Source organism: Ambystoma mexicanum, chromosome 5q (assembly GCF_040938575.1).
Source record: "Ambystoma mexicanum isolate Mex_15411 chromosome 5q, UKY_AmexF1_1, whole genome shotgun sequence".
In the NCBI taxonomy this organism is placed as follows: Eukaryota; Metazoa; Chordata; class Amphibia; order Caudata; family Ambystomatidae; genus Ambystoma; species Ambystoma mexicanum.
Genome location: NC_090933.1, coordinates 1,076,243,667 through 1,076,259,806, shown reverse-complemented (window position 1 = coordinate 1,076,259,806; position 16,140 = coordinate 1,076,243,667). Strand labels below are relative to the sequence as shown.

At 49.9% G+C, this 16,140-nt stretch overlaps 1 protein-coding gene across 2 annotated transcripts in view; it reads left to right on the top strand.

The window, feature by feature from the left end:
* The first annotated feature begins 2,548 nt into the window (after window positions 1–2,548).
* C5QH8orf76 (chromosome 5q C8orf76 homolog) overlaps window positions 2,549–16,140 on the top strand; it is a 366,825-nt gene continuing 353,233 nt past the window's right edge. Inside the window, exon 1 of one of the 2 annotated variants that reach the window (XM_069621574.1) lies at window positions 2,549–2,728. In XM_069621574.1, coding sequence (XP_069477675.1) covers window positions 2,621–2,728 — 108 coding nt within the window. In that variant the 5' untranslated portion in view covers window positions 2,549–2,620. The remainder of the gene's footprint in view (window positions 2,729–16,140) is intronic. The other variant, XM_069621576.1, reaches the window with a different exon arrangement.

Here is a 16,140-nt window from a genome sequence, read left to right as displayed (position 1 = left end):
TACCGGGATGCAGGGATCCAGGAATCCAGGAAATAACAGGGTGCGCAACTAGCACATGAGTCCAGGAATCAAGAAAGGATTGGGTTAGAGTGGAAGAAGCAAGGGAAACAATACCGCGAGCTACGGAGCACACGTCTAGTCGCTACTTCGCAATAGCATTAAGACGCGTGGGGCCTCGGGGGCGTGGCATATTATGGAACGTACTACGTCCGCCGTGAAGGCTGGTGCGAGGCGTGTCACGTGATACGGCCATGTTGGGAGAAACAATGAATGCAAGCCCCGCCGTGACAAGGACCAGGAAGTCCAGAAGGGGCGCGTTCTGTGGGTCATGACACACAGTTTATCTTAGGCCTCTCAGGGCTCCCTTCCCCAAGCTTAGGCCTCTTCAGTTTTAAACGAAAAGTTCAACTTGTCAAGATGTTATTTATTGCACTGCTTCCTTTAGTGTGGCAGAGGGACGCCTAGACTCACTCCGTCGGGCGTCCTAACTCCCTCAGCACGGAGGCGGTCCTCGGTGCATATCGCCCCCAGGAGTTCTGTTCCATGGCGACACCCCCCCCCCACTCTCCCTGGCACTCGAGCAGCATGGACCTTGTGCCAGGAGTGCTCCTGACTTCTTTCAGATGCCGCGCTGCGCGTCCTACTTCAGGCCCGCACTGGGGACACCAGTGGCAGGCACCCATGTCCCACAGGATCTATCTCGTCAGCGCCGCTGATGGTCGTCAGAGACACTCCAACAGAGTATGTGTACTCTGGAATGGCCAGGAAACACACAGGCCTTCACTATCCTTCGTCGCCAATGTTATGGGGCCGGATAGGGCCAGCACCCCTCCTTTCTGCGCTCATGGAGTTACAACAGGAGCCAGTGAGGTTGTGTGATGACTGGCACACGGCCTGACTTCTTCTTTCTCTCTGCCAGAGATATTCTGGCAGTGTGTTTTTTGGATGCCAAGGTTTTCGCCTTATTACTCCAATGTAGCTGGTTGAAGTTTTAAGTTGCATTTAGGAATACATCTTGGTCTGCGTTACATCGTGGGGATGCAGTAGTACACAAGTTCAATGCTGCAATGGGCCGTGGGTAGCTGTCAAATGGGTTTGTGATGATACTAGCAAGATTCCTGATCAGGGGGTTTTCTTTCTGATTCAAATCTTCATAGAATTTTTGTTCCGTTTTAGGAGATGTTTGTCTAGCATTTCCATACCCAGGTCGTGATGGAGATCTGCTGTCCTTGTCGAAGGGAGAGCACCCGCTCAATTCGTAGTGTCTTATTTTGGACCCTTGTTTGGAGAATGATGCAATGTCACTCGTGGCAGCCACTCCAGACTGGAGAGGAGTAGGCATAGCTCTCAACTCACCCGCATTTGGCGGGTGTCACCCGCCTTGCAAAGGGCTGACTCACCCGCCAAGCCTCCTGCACGCCCATTCATTCCAATGGGCGTCTCACCCGCCAAAAACAAAATCGGGTGATTTCACCCGCCTTTGCGAGACAAATGGTTGAGAGCTATGGAGTAGGTCAAGGTGGGCTGATTATAGTTTGGATGACTTTTATCTTGCTCTGTATCAACATAGATCTACTCTTCAAAAGTGGGTATAGTGCCACTAGTTTGCCAGTTGGTTGGAAGCATCACATGGTGTCACACGTGTCACTAACACGTGATACTGCACGAGCCCTGGGTAGGCCTGTAAATCATAACACTACACACAAGGCTACAAAAGTAAGACACATGTAGTAGATTATGGATGCAAATCCGCGTGTTAAAATGTTACGATAGAAGAAATCCGTGAAGCGTTCAGGAATTTGCATGTCATCCATGCGCAGGGGCAAGCTAATCTTCTCCGTATCTTCCAATTGAAAGGCGTGCTAACCTTTATATATGACCTAAAGTTTTTAAAACTTTAAACTTAATGTTAGCTTCTTCCAAAATGTCAACCTACCCACTGCCTTTATTGTCTCTTCCATGTTTGCTTATTTAAATATAGGAACATTCCTCAGTTTATAAAGAAAACGAACAGCCAAAAGAAAGTAGCCTTATTACTACCTACGAGAGCAGAGCTTCAAGGGTATGGAAATAATGTACATGTGGTCACAAACAGGGATCCCTGCATGGAGCAGGAGAAGAGTACTCGTCATAAAATATTGAACTGTTCAACTGTCTATTACGGCGAATAGTTTATGCATTAAATAGACGTGGACACGTCTTGGAACTAAAGATCTTTTGATTGAGTAGCAACGCCCAGCAGAGAGACAACTGCAGATTATTTTTGATGTGAAATTACGTCGAGATACCACATTGCTACCCATTCCAAGATGGCTTGCTGCATAGCTAAAGCTTTATAAAAGGATCCGACAGGCTACGCACTATGGCTACAATGAAACACTTTAGTTATACAACCCACGGTAGGACATAAGCGTTTCTTGCATTGTCAAATGTTTCCGAAATGTGAGCCATAAAGTGATCCGGTGCGGTCTACTTATTCATATTTGCAAAATGTGGCATTTTTTCTGCCAAAGATTAAGTGTCACAACGTCTTCGTCGTTTTGTGGGCTGTGCCTGTTTCGGGCTACTTTTCTCACAGTAGTTTATGGGTTCCTTTTCAAGCAGGTTTTGAGCACGCTGAATGATGGAGATATTTGGGGGAGAGTTTGAGGATTCTGTGTTCGTCCAGAGCAGGGACCGGAACGCAGCCAAACCTGAACAGTACACCGCCAAACAGTGCGAGCCCCAGGTACCATTTGCTGCAAATTCCTGCACCCACTGTGTTGAATTGTTTACTATCAAGGAGATAGACGAAGGACTAGCGCAGTCGTCCCTAAAGCGGATAGCCCCTCTGCATAAAGTAATGCAGGCAATAACGGGCACAAGTCGAGGGAACACGCGGTGTGCTGCCAATGAATAACAAAAACAAAATGCTGCTCACACTTGAGAAACTGAACTAGAAACTGGGGCTAGAAACATAGCCAAAGCAATCTGGGAACTGTCACTGTGCTGTATTTCATGTTGCCCTCTACTGCACAGGACAATTGTTACATATTTTAAGATGTATAAGGAGCGAACCTTTTCTACTTAACCAGCAATGTTTTAGAATATTCTGTTCGCAAATGCTTTTTTTTCCTGCTCAATTTTGGGAAAGACATCCTCCTTGCTTTCAACCTTTTGTGGCATGAGGGCAGTTATTTGAAACATCCAATTTTTCGCGGAGGGTGAGAGGCCATTGAACTGTATGGAGCTTGGCGGGTGAGTCAATTGATTACTAGGCAGGTGAGAGCCACCAAAAGTGCGTGAGCTGAGAGCTATGCATCCTAAATGGAAATATACAAATAATTAACATTCAATTGCTGTGACGCCACTTGCCACGCATATGTGAAGAGCCTCCCCCCTTTTTAGTTTGGGTTAGAGGGTGTCGCTTGTGACATCTATAAAGCCCGAACTATTGCATTTGAGTACTGATTCAAGTACAAATAGGGAGGAAAGACATTTGAGGAGGGGCACACAGTGTATAGGTGTTTTTTGGTTATGGACCATATTGTGGCTTCAGATGGGCCTTCCCTCGCCCCACACACGCAGGCAATAATGCTTGGACATAGAGCATGAATTCACACGTCTTCTTTATTCCACGATCAACAGTGTCTGCCCAACTCCCCGCCCTCCCGTGTCACTTCCCCTGCACACCTCCCGGACATACGTCAATATAACATCTCCCCCCTCCATTTTAAACAGTCACAGGCTCCGCAACCGGCTGGAGTCAACATGTGATGAACTAGGCCGTTTCCTCAATGAGGCGGCAAGGCTTTTTTCAAGCTCACTGCGGACGCGAGCCACTTGACACTGGGGGGTGGCTGGGGGCTCCACTCTCAAACTGGTCCTCCTGGTTTGAGCCTCCAGTGTCGTCCTGATCACCTTGGTAGGAATCGTCTGATGCATAGTCAAAAGGGACGACCACCCTCCCACTGAGCCGTCGAGACCCAGAGGTAGGGATCATCTTGAAGTGAGGTGAGTTGCAAGTGGTGGACACTCCGCACCGTGTGCCGTGATCATGGACCCTTTCTTTGCAGTGACGAGTAAGGGTTCTTCACGAAAGAACGAGGTGTGCTTATGGGTCTGCGGCTTGCCGCACGGCGACTACATCCGCCAGTTCCAACTGCGGGTCTCTTGCTCCTCAGTGCTCATTGGCATACTCTTTCATGCATGCCTTCGCGGCTATGTCTCGCTCCCTCACCTCGAGGGCAACGTTGGGCTGACCCCCTGCCACCTTGACTTGGGGTAACCTCGTCCTGATATCCCTTCCAAACATTAGTTCGACTGGCGTCCTTCTTGTGGTGCTATGCGGAGTGCTCTGATAGTCCCGGATTAACTGATGCAGTACTTGCTCATACGGTTGCCCCGTGAGCTTGGCAACTTGTAGTGCCCTTTTGGTCATACATCTCTCGATCATGCCATTCGCTTGCGGCCACGACGGAGTAACTTTCTGGTGGTGGAACCTCATGTACTCAGCGAACCGCGTAAAGCTGTGACCACTGATTGGGGGGCCGTTGTCTGTCTTTAGCACCCTCGGGACACTGTAGGTGGTGAAGACGCGGTCCGATACAAGTATGACGTGTTGTGCCGCCGTCGACGACACAAGCGGAGCTTCTGGGTATCTGGAGTATTCGTCCATAATGGCTAATGCATTCTCCCCCCCCCCCCCCCCCCCCCTTCGATAGGCCCAAAGAAGTCAGCCACTACTGCTTCCCATACCCCTTCAGGGAGTTCTGACATTTTTAGGGGTTCCGGATGTCGATTAGGAGTTATGAGGCAGCATGTGGGGCATGATTTTAGCACCTGCTCCACCATGGAGTCAAGTCGCGGGAACCAGACTTTCTGGCACAGAATGCGTTTATTGGACACCACGCCGCGATGGCCCTCATGTGCAAGTTCAACGACCTTCCTCCTCAACGCTGGGGGAATCACCATTTTGCAGTTCTTCAATAGCAAGTGGTTGTCCGAGAACGCCAGCTCCTCCTTTACCTGTAGTAGTTGATCTACTTCCATCTGTACCACTTCACCCGACGCCCGCCTTTTCTCCTTGGCTCTTCTCCAGAGACCCGAGCGGAGACCTTCACAGATGATCTGACATGCTGTATCCGCTTCAACTTCACAGGCTGTTTTAGCCGTCTCTATTCCTTCAGGTGCCGCCTGTTGTATGAGGTAACTGAGATACCGATCGGCCACCGATGGTTCTGGGGTGCATCCTGTTCTGGGGCACTTGGAAAGGAAATCAGCGGGTTTCTCGCCTTTTCCAGGCCAGTGAATGATCTCAAAGGAGTAGTGCTGCAATCTCAACTCCCATCTCGCGATGCAGGGTGGCATTTTTGCTTTTGGATTTTCATACAGAAACAGTAGTGCCTGATGGTCTGTCACTACTCAAAATGGTTTGCCATACAAAAAGAGATGGAAATGTTTGCACACCCATACCACTGGCAGACCTTCCTTTGCAGCCTGGGAATACACTTGTTCAGTGGCGGAAAGGCTCTGAGACAGATCTATCGTGTCCACCTGAGCGAGGATATCCCCAAGGCATACTGGGCTTGTTGCGTCCACGTTCAGTACTGTGGTGCGACTGGGATCATAATATGACATGTTTTCCGCTCTGGTGACTCGCTCACGGATGATCTCAAAAGCCCTTTGGCACTCGTCCGACCAGTTGAAGGGGGTGTCTTGTTTGGTTAGAGCCCTCAAAATTTCACTCACGGTGGCAAAATCCTTAATGTAACGTGTGTAATAGCTGGCAAGGCCCAAGAACAATCTCAGTTCTGACACATTTGAGGGGGGGCATTGCTTCGTTTAACGCTGCAACCTTTTCGGGATCGGGTGCCATGCCGCTTTCCGAGAAGATGTGCCCAAAGAAGCGCAGTGTGCTTTTCCGGAACTCGCATTTCTCACGATTGAGTGTGAGGTTGGCAGCTTCCAAGGCATTACACACCTTTTGTTAGGGCTTCATCGTGCTTGTTGACGTCCGTTCCAAAGACCAGGATGTCGTCGCTATAATTCAAGCAGTTTGAAATGTGCTTTATCACGTTATGCACTTCAGCCTGAAAGATTTCGGCCACTGCGGATACCCCGAAGCTTAGTCTATTATAGCGAAAGAGACCCAGAGGAGTGACAAACGTGGTGATATTTTGGCACTCGGGGTTCAGCACCAGCTGGTGGTATCCCTTCTTCAAGTCCAGCTTAGAGAAGACTTTGGCTCCATTCAGCAGGTGAATCACGTTTGTGATTCGCAGAGCCATGTGCCTCTCTTTGTATGGCTTATTTGGGTCGCCTCATGTCAACACAGCCAGATGGCCTCGGACCCTTTCTTAGGGACCGGTACAATTGGCAATACCCATGTGGTGGGGGCCTGTGTCGTGGCTCTATTATGTCCTGCTCCAGCAGTTTGTGAAGCTCATCTTCCACTTTCTTTTGAATGTTTACTGGGATGCCTCTGTAGTGCTGAGCTATTGGGCGTGCAGATTCATCTATGTGGAGTTTCACCTGCCGGTTGCTGAGTCTTCCTATACCCTTGAACAGGCTGGGGTAGAGATTGTTGATCATCTCGACCGGGTTGATGTACTTATGAACCATGATGTTGTATAGTATGTGTATGAGCCCCATGTCAGCATCAGTCTTGAAGCTGAGGACACAGCCACTTTCGGTAGCCAAGACGTGTATGGGTATCTTTTTTTCGTGACGTTTGTAGCGGCACAGGCCTTCAAATTGACCTTTATATTTCAGAGGCGCCTTTGGACCATATGCATAGATGTCAATGGTTGCTGGGGTTAGTTTGGGTCTTTGCGGCAGTTCATTGAATACTTTTTCACTGACCACATTCTCTGTGGCCCCCGTGTCAATCAGGAACTCTATTGGTTGTTCATTTAGCTTGATGATTAGAGTAGAACTGTGCTCAGTGGCTGTGGGGTTGCCTAGTGCATACACATACGTCTTCTTCCTTTGTTCACTGCCTGACAAGCTGAAGAGTTCCATGTCGGACTCTGACAGGGATAGTTCCACTAAATATTGTATGTGACGCCGGGATCTGCATTCCGGTCTCACACGCGTGACCTATCTTCTCCGTTCTCTTCTGTCACGTCTCTGTCTGTCCTCCTCCGACTCCCTCTCCTTTTCTTCGGGATTGGTGTGCCCCTGTGAGCGCTGTGATGAGGTGCTGGACTGTGGAGCAGCCGCCGGCATGGCCCTCCGCTTGGGTCTCATTGGAACTTCTCTGGTTCGTTCCCTACCTTTTTGTCCCTGGCAGGCCTGCATACTGACTTGAAGTGGCCTCCTCTCCGCATGCCGCACACTGCTGGCCAATGGCTGGGCACGTGCCCTTGTGGGGGTACTCGAACCCACACCTGTAGCAGAACGGCTCCTCCGCTCTTCTTTCCTGCAAGAGTCGATGGACCGTCTCTGGTGGCGTGGGGTTGTTAACATTTTCGACTTGTGAATCTACAGCTCTCTCAGCCCTCACCAGTGCCAGTATTTCATCCAAGGTGCGAGACTTTTGCAGCAATTTCCATCGGAACGTCTGTAATTCGCACCCCGTAATGATTTGCAATCGCAGGGCCTCCGCGTTGGAGTAGTTCGCAAAGTCACAGTGTTTCATCTTGGTACGAAGTCTCATGACATACGCATCTATAGTCTCTCCCTTGGCTTGCTTAGTGCTATGGAACAAGTGATGCTCGCAGTCCACATTCGTGTGGGGTGTGAAATATGCCGCCAAAGCATCCTTTAGATGTTGGATGGAGTATCTCAATGTCACGGGTGGCTGTTCCCACCGCTAGTTTGAGGAGGCATTTCTGCATATCATCCGCGATGGGCCCTGTGGCGCCCATATATAGTTCAGTGTTTTATCCAGCAGGCCCATCTAGGACCCATGTTGCTGGTGTCAGTCACATCAAAAGTGCCCGGCATCTCAGCCACCAGGGTATCGGGCAGTCGGTAGGGGGTCTGATCGTGTATCAGTGGCCCCTGTGCTGGGGGCCCTGGATTTGTGCTTGCGCGCCCCTGGATTTGTGCTTGCGCGTCCTGACCTCAATCTGGCATGGACATGTTAGTTCCTCAAATGGCCACACTATGTGATAGCTCTGCCTTCTTATTCTCACGGCCGCCTGCACGAGCACCGTGTCAGGTGGGGGTGGACCCACCCACACTTTCTCGTTGCAGTGGTGGCCGCCTTCCAAGAAACGAGCATCACCACTGATCTGTGAGCCCCTCCTCACCTTAGCATGTCTGTTCTGGAACCCTGGGCCTAGTGTGTGCAGTCTGCAGCACATGGTCACCGCCGCTGCCTGGGCTATAAAATTATCCTAATACGTTCCTTATTGATCTGTAGAACCGCCATGGCCCGGGGGTTTCCTCAGCCCACGCAAGTCTTTGATTTCCTGTTCAAAGGAATGTTCGATCAACGTTGCGTATCACCTCCAAGGCCCAGGTGTTTTTTTCTGCCCTCGCACGTCCTTAGTGACTGTTTCTCCTTCTATGCCACCCCACGCCGAGTCTTGCGGCCTTATCGTGCCGTAATATCATGTGCGCACTGCAGTGCGCGCCGCCTCCCAGCAACCGTCCGAGGCACAGCAGCCCTCGACGTGGGTGGATCACCTCGTCGCCAGTGTTGTGGCTTCAGATGGGCCTTCCCTCACCCCACACAAGCAGGCAATGATGCTCAGACACAGAGCATGAATTCACACGTCTTCTTCATTCCTCGATCAACAGTGTCTGCCCAACTCCCCGCCCTCCCACGTCACTTCCCCTGCCCGCCTCCCGGACATACGTCAACATGACAGACCACACACTACCTGCCCATAGCCATGCTAATCCCTATGGCCATTTCCACTAGCTCCTGCATCTCCCCTCCCAAAACTCTTCAAGCAGGGAACTCTTTGAGCTTGCTTTAATGAAGGTTTCTGTTTGTGCTGACCTAAGGCAGAGGCTGGCTGTATTTTTGTTTTTTGTTCATGTTGGTGGAGGAAGGAGGCGGATCTTGTGGAAGAGTACAGCTGCAGTGTTACCATACTTGCCAACCCTACAGATTTAGGCAGTAGGCTACTGCTTTTTAAGCAGTCCTACAACCTACAGATTTGGGTGACCGGTCCTACTGCTTTTTCCAGGTAATTTATGTGACTCTAAGGCAGGCTGCTTGAGGCTAGGCCCAGGACAAAGCATGCAACACGTTAGTTAGTCTCTCTGTACAGTGGGCTGGTAGGTGATTACTTTGATTGGGCTCAGACCAATCCACTGACCTGACAGCTACGTGACTCTGTCCTGCACTCTTGCCAGGAAAACCCTTTCAGTGAAGGCAAGTGGCAGAACTTAACACCATCACACCACATCTGCCTAGCAGACTGAGGGGCGTATCAGTCTCCATGTCATTCAGTGTTCAACTTGCACTGCAGGAATACATATGTATTACCCAGGCTGCTGCTACAGAGCAGTGGCAAACGTTGCCTACCAGCTCTGTGTGATTACCTTCTGTGTAATTGAATTTGGTGTTAACTTACCATTCAGAATTATACATTTTTAACATTTGAACATCTTTCCATGTCGTACTGTTCGATGGGTTGGGTTGGTGCCAACAATGTATGTTTTGTATTTTCCTGTGATGTAATTGTTATGCGAAGTATTATTTTTGAAACTTGAAAAATCCTACATCTTTTTGGTCACAGAATGTTGGCAAGTATGCGTTACGTTGCTTGGTCCGCTCTTTTTCAATTTTCTGAGATTTTGAGAGGGCTTCTGTTATTTATTCTTTCATGACGAGCATAAAGAGTCACACGTGGGGAAACGGCCTCGCAAGGCGAGAGAAGGTGGCCTGTAATTTGAAGCAGTTTTTGAAGCTGCTGTCTCGGACGAGATTGAGTTCTTCAATTTGTATGTATTAGAATGGCATGGGATCTTCATGTCTGAAAAATAGTTGCAATCCTTTAAAAACATTTCTCCTCTGCTGCTATCACGAGCAGCATATGACACGCAGGTTGACCACATTTTAAAAAGCAAAGACCTAATGGAAATGCACTGAACATACTTGTTTCAGTCTCTCTGGCTTTATAAGCACTCGGCGTGCCCTTCACTGAAGTCCTGTTAAAAACAAGCATTGGCAAAGCCAACAGTTTTGGCTTGTGTACGAGTATTAGGCATTTGCCAGGCACTGCTATTAGATGCCCAGGTATTTGCATCATTTTGCACTTGCTACGATCAAGGGGCAGTTAATGCCACTACGGCTGTGTCTGGCAAGTGCCATGCCTACACAAAAGCCCACACCTTTGGCATTGCCAATGCTTGTTTTCTTTTCGGGCTCAAGTCCTGTTGACACACAACACATGCTTGCAGAGCTGTTACGTGGCCCCATGTCACACGTGATACCGTCCCCTTATGTAGGCCCTCGTGTAGTCTCAGTGTGCAAAAGAGCTGTTGGGTAAGCCAACATTGGCTTAAGGTACCATAAAATAAAATTGAGGTATATGCTGTGCCTTAAGTGGCACTACAAATCGAGCCGGGGCTCATCGAGGGGGCGTGGCCTAACAGCGGGGGCCTTGATGGCCCGTTAGGCCATGCCCCCTTGACGAGCCCCGGCTCAATGGGCTACGGGCACCCCTGCCAGGCAGCCTTTTGTAGAGATTAGCACCCTCTCCCCTTTGGGGGAGAGGTTGCTGATCTCTGCATTTCTATTCTATAGGCTTGCCTGGCAGGGGACAGCGCCTCTCCTATTCAGCCTTAATGGTGGTGCTGCCCCTCGCCAGCTGGTGAGGGGCAGCGTCACCATTAAGGCTGAAAGGGTGAGGCCACTGGAAGCAGAGGCCTTTTTCCTAAAGACTGAAACTCCTGCGAATCCGCAGGAGCTTCAGTATTTAGAAAGCAAGGCCTCTGCTTCCAGTGGCCTCACGTTTTCTCCATAATGGTGCCGCCGGCCCACTGCATCACTTAATTAAAGGGATGCCTCGCAGGTGCGACACCCCCATTATGGCTGAAAGGCATTTTTTTCTGAAGCCTGAAGCTCTCGCACACGAGCGAGAGCTTTAGGCTGTAGAAAAAAAATGCCTTTTCGTGTAGTGGCTGGGGCTGCCAGGGGAGATTAGTGGGCCCTGTCAGGGCCCCGCCTCAAAACAATTTCGGAAGTTGCCGGGGCTGGGCCCTGGCAGGCCCCGGCCCACTTAAAGCCCTGGGTATATGCAGAAGAGTGCAATCGTAGAAATAAAAGTTCGATCCTCAGTACGGGGGCAGGAGGGCAACCACAACTGAAAGGTTTTGGATGGCACATAGGCCCCAATGTGTGTACAGATTGTGATGGGGATCATTTTGTGGCAGATTTGCGCAAAGACTAGCGCTTTTGCATCACATATGGGGGAATTTTCTGTGACAGGGTACCTGAAGAAAAAGTGTATTGTTCTGAGCTGTGTCGTTAGGCAAATGGAGCATGTACTTCATACACCTGGTAAAACCAATGTACCATTCTCAATCCCACAGCAATGTTGTCTTTGCAATAGCATCATCGACCAATATTGTGCACGTTGAAAAACGGAATCCTTTTCTTCTTTCACTATACATAGGTCCTTATTAATTACACCCATAGTTTCTTTATAAATCCCAAACACTTATGCAAATATTGCCATTGTTAATAGACTACAATAAATGTAGCAATCTATTTCCTGCTTCCCAAAATCTGACCGTTCTAAATATTTCACATCCCTTTTTGGACTCTGCATAAAGTACTACCTAGGGGAAATTCTTCTAAATCACAAGATGCCACATCTATTTATTTTTCTTAACAACTTTATTTTGTTCAGTTGCAGTCATAGAGTGAGCAGTACAGTACTACATATTTGGCGCGGTTCATTCAATAACCAGTACAAAATATGGATATCCCCTTCTCACTCCCACCCTTAGAAATTGCCGCTCCTCCACCCCACTCTCCCCAAGCCTGATAGAACTTGGCCGGGAATATCCCACTTTAAGTATTGTCCTGAAGGAACAGGCTTGGAAGCCGCAGCTTGTACGTTTGAGCTGGCAAGTCTTGGTCATACTCCAATATTGGAACCTACACACTTGTGAATCGGTGCAGGCGGCCCTCTTTGGCTGCTGTGACCTTTTCCGCCACTAGGATTTCCCCTATTTTGACCCACCACAGGGATAGTAGCGGGCCCTCTGGACTTTTCTTAGTATGGGCGATAGTGGTCCTCCCCGTTAGGAGGAGCTGAGTAATATGTTTGGCTGCAGCCCCGGATTTTGGGTAAACCCCCTGAATCGGAGTACCCAGGAGGATCACTTCAGGTTTTTCGGAAGGTTGACCTGGGTGATGGCTTTGATCACGGCGACTACTTCTTCCCAGGAGGCCTGAGCAGTAGGGCAGTCCCAACACATGTGTAAGTAAGTGCCTTGCGACCCACAATTTCGCCAGCAATGCTGGTCCAACGAGTTTTGAATCTATTGGAGCTGCATTGGGGCATAGTACAAACGAAGAAGCAATTTAAGGGAACATTCTTTGTTCGTCACACAGTTTGAGGAGGAGTAGCTGCTCATCCAAATATCCACTCGCGTATGGTCCTCAATAGGGCAACACAGATCTTTTTCCCATGTTGCCATATATGCCGGGCGGAGGGTCAGCATGTCAACTTGTACAATATATGATGTGGCATTTATAATGCGCCTGTACACAAGGGTTTCTAGGCGCGACAAGACAAGGAGGGGCAAACAAAGGGAAGACAAAATAACGACCTTACTAGGCTGTGTGTCATTCAGATCGCGCAAGTGTGGGGAAGAGGAAAGGGGAGGGAAAGTGCAGTTAACTCGCAAGTGCAGCCAACGAGTGGTTCAGAAGTGCAGAGAGAAGGGACTGTAGGGTTGCAGATACAGACCCTTGAGTGCTGGGTAGCCCGCAGGCAGTGAAAGGGCAACCAGACATGCAGGATCCTAGGCACGAGTTCAGAGGGTGACCAGTGCGCGGAGCAGTCAGGTGCATCAGCAGGGGAGAGGAAGACAGAAAGTGGAAGCGAAAAGGAAGGTCTTGAGTTGCTTCCGGAACCAGAGGTGGTTCTGCTTGAGTTTGAGAGAGGCAGGGAGGCTGTTCCAAAGGGAGGCCCCAACCGAGGAGATAGATCTGCCCCCATTTCTCTGCTGGAGAAGCGTCTGACCCTCAGAGAGTTGGAGGTGGATGAGCGGAGAGCTCAAGAAGGAAGATGTTCTGGAAGAGAAAGTTGGAGGTCGAGCGGTCCCAGGCCCCAGAAAGCCTTGTGGACGATGCAGAGGATCTCAAACTTGATCCTTGCAGCCCTGGAGAGCCAGTGAAGAGATTTCAGAGCTGGAGCGATACGATCCCTGGGCTTGAGGCCAATGACAAGTCTCGCAGTCCTATTCTGCATAAGTTGTAATGGTGGAAGAGTAGAGGCAGGAAGATTTAGAAAGAGGCTTTTGCAATGGTCCAGCCTAGAGAGGACCAGAGCTCTTGAGACAGTGTGTTTCTGGGGGAAAGTGAGAAAAGGAGGAATTCCTCTGAGGAGGTGCAGCTGATAGTTTGACTTTTTAGAGACGTCGGAGATGTCAAGAGAGAAGGAGAGGGTGGAGTCGAAGATGACACCAAGGTTCATGGCCTCACAGGAAGGAGCAGGACGAGGGCCCAGAGTGGGCGGCCCGAGAGAAAGAGGAAAGGAGAGAGTGTGTCCCCCAATGAGGAGGATCTCCGTCTTACTGGCATTAAGGCAGAGATCATTGGCGGCACACCCTTCCTGAATTACGGCCAGACAGTCTGGTATGAGAGAAGAAGCAGAGGCGCCTGAGGGAAGACTGGAGGAGTGCTGAGTGTCATAAATTTGGAGCAGAAAGTAGCAATGCGGTGGGCAAGAGGTGCTAGGTGTAGTGGCTGAACAGCCAGGGAGAGAGGTTAGACCCCCGGAGGAACACAACAATTAGACGGAGAGAAAGAAGAGAGGAAAGACCCCTGTTGGTCCCGAGAGGGTTGGTCGGTGATAAAGGAGGTCAACCAGGCCAGGGCCTGATCAGTAATACCAAGGTTGTCGCAGAGGCGATTGGGCAGGATGGCATGGTTGACTCTGTCAAAAGCAGAGGATAGATCAAGGAGAATGAGGACCGAAGGGAGATTAGAGTCAAGATTGGAGAGCACATTTCCACAGGTGTTCAGGAAAGCAGTTTCCGTGCTTCTGACAGCTCTGAAGCCAGACTGGTGGTCATGTAGGCAACCAACAGACTCAGTATGTAGAGATTAAGCTGGGAGATGTCCAGCTTTTCAAAGAGTTTGCCCAGGAAAGGAGTGATGGAGATCAGGATATAGTTAGCCGGAGAGGAAGGATCAGCTGAGGGCTTCTTTAGAAGGGGGTGCACAAAAGGGTGCTTAAGGGGTAGGGGAAAGTTCCAGTGGCAAAGGAGTGATTGCAGAAGTCAACCAAGGCTGGAGCAAGGGTGTCGATGTGGTCCTTGATGGTTCTGGATGAGCAAGGGAGAACCTTGACGAGACTTTCATAGATTGGACTTGTCTAGAAACATCGTTAGGGGTGAACGGTAAAGGAGGAGGAGAGCTGGCCTCAGATGGGCCAGGAGTAGTAAGAGAGGGTGGACAGGATGTCCTGAGTTTTAGTAGTGAAATGAGAGGTCAAGGCTGTGCACAGGGCCTGGGAGGGAACAGGAGAGGTAGAGACTGCAGCAGGATTGTCCAGCTCCTTCCAAATTTTGAGAAGTTCAGCCGAGTTGTTAGATGCCGCATAGATGCAGGCTTGGATGTAGGCTCTCTTCTTAGAGAGGACAAAGTCTGTACTGCCTTTGGAGCAGGCAGCAGGCCAGTTTGTCAGGGGGTGCGTCCAATGCCCTCCACCTCCTTTGCGCCACCCTACACTTGCGTTTAAGGGCGTTGAGGTCAGAATCATACCAAGAGTTGCACAGATTTGGGCTTCAAGCGGATCCTCATGACAGGGGCAACGACATCCAGAGTGTTAGAGATGGAGAGATGAAGGTTAGAGAGGGTTGTGTCAGGGTGTGAGGGTTGTGTCAGGGTGTGAGTCAGCCAAAGGTGCAGGAAGAGGAGAGAAAGTAGCATTGAAAGCTTCAACTGACACACACTTCATGGGTCGGATGACTGAGAAGGTAGGTGGCAGTGCTGGAGTCGGCTTGACCTGCGGGGAAGAGTGAGGGCGAGAGAGGGGGGAGGAAAGGAGAAAGTGATCACTCCAAGGGAGAGGAGTGGTGAGAGGGGAGGTCTGAGGAGATCAGAACATCCAGGGTGTGCCCTGGAGTCGGGCCAGAGAGAAGAATAGAGCAAGAGAATCACAGGGGTTGCGAAAGAGTCCTGAAGAAGGGATAGTAGCATCCTAGTTGATCAAGTCTCAGAGGAGGAGAAGTTGAGAGGTAGAGGCAAGGAGCGAGGAGGAGAGGTCAGCCCACTAAGAGAGGAAGAGGGTGATCTGCCCAGGCGGCCAGTAGATGGTGGCCACCATGAGAGAGAGGCCAGGAGAGATAGAGAGCCTGTAGACCAGTGTTAGGAAGAATTCTCTGTTTAGGCTGAATTTCCTAACCTAGTGAGTCCCCCAGCAGCTTTGCTGGATTTTGTGGGGTTTATTTTTTTCTCCTGCCAAGAGTGAGACTCTTTTACCCTCACTCTTGGACATGACTTGAGAGTGTTTTCTGTGACTTGCTATGTGCTTATGGGCTAGGGGGTAATTTTCCCCATAGGCCATCATTGGTTTTTGAATGTGTGTTACACAGCACCCTCAGTGCAGTAGCACAGGGGTGTCCTAGAGACCCCCAAACATAGACTCCACACCCTAGGACTGACTACTGTCTCCCTGGGTCTGTAAAGTTACCATTGACTTTACTAGTCTTAATTTAGGAACTTAACCAGTACAAACCATCTTACTGTGGAAGTACTGGTAGGGGCAATTAGATTGCCCCTGGGTCTGTTGTCGAGGGGGTACTGTCCCGTCCCCCCTCGCCGAGTTCTGGCTGGTGGCAGTGGATACCACGGAAATATTCCACCGGAATATTTCCCAATGGGATTTCCCATTGTTTTTGATGCACCACTTTTTGGTGCAATGTTAAAGATACCGCCGGTTTATTTATTTAATATAAATTCACCGGTTGGGATTTTTTGCCGGAACTCGCCGCCAAAATGGCGTCTAGGTTCAC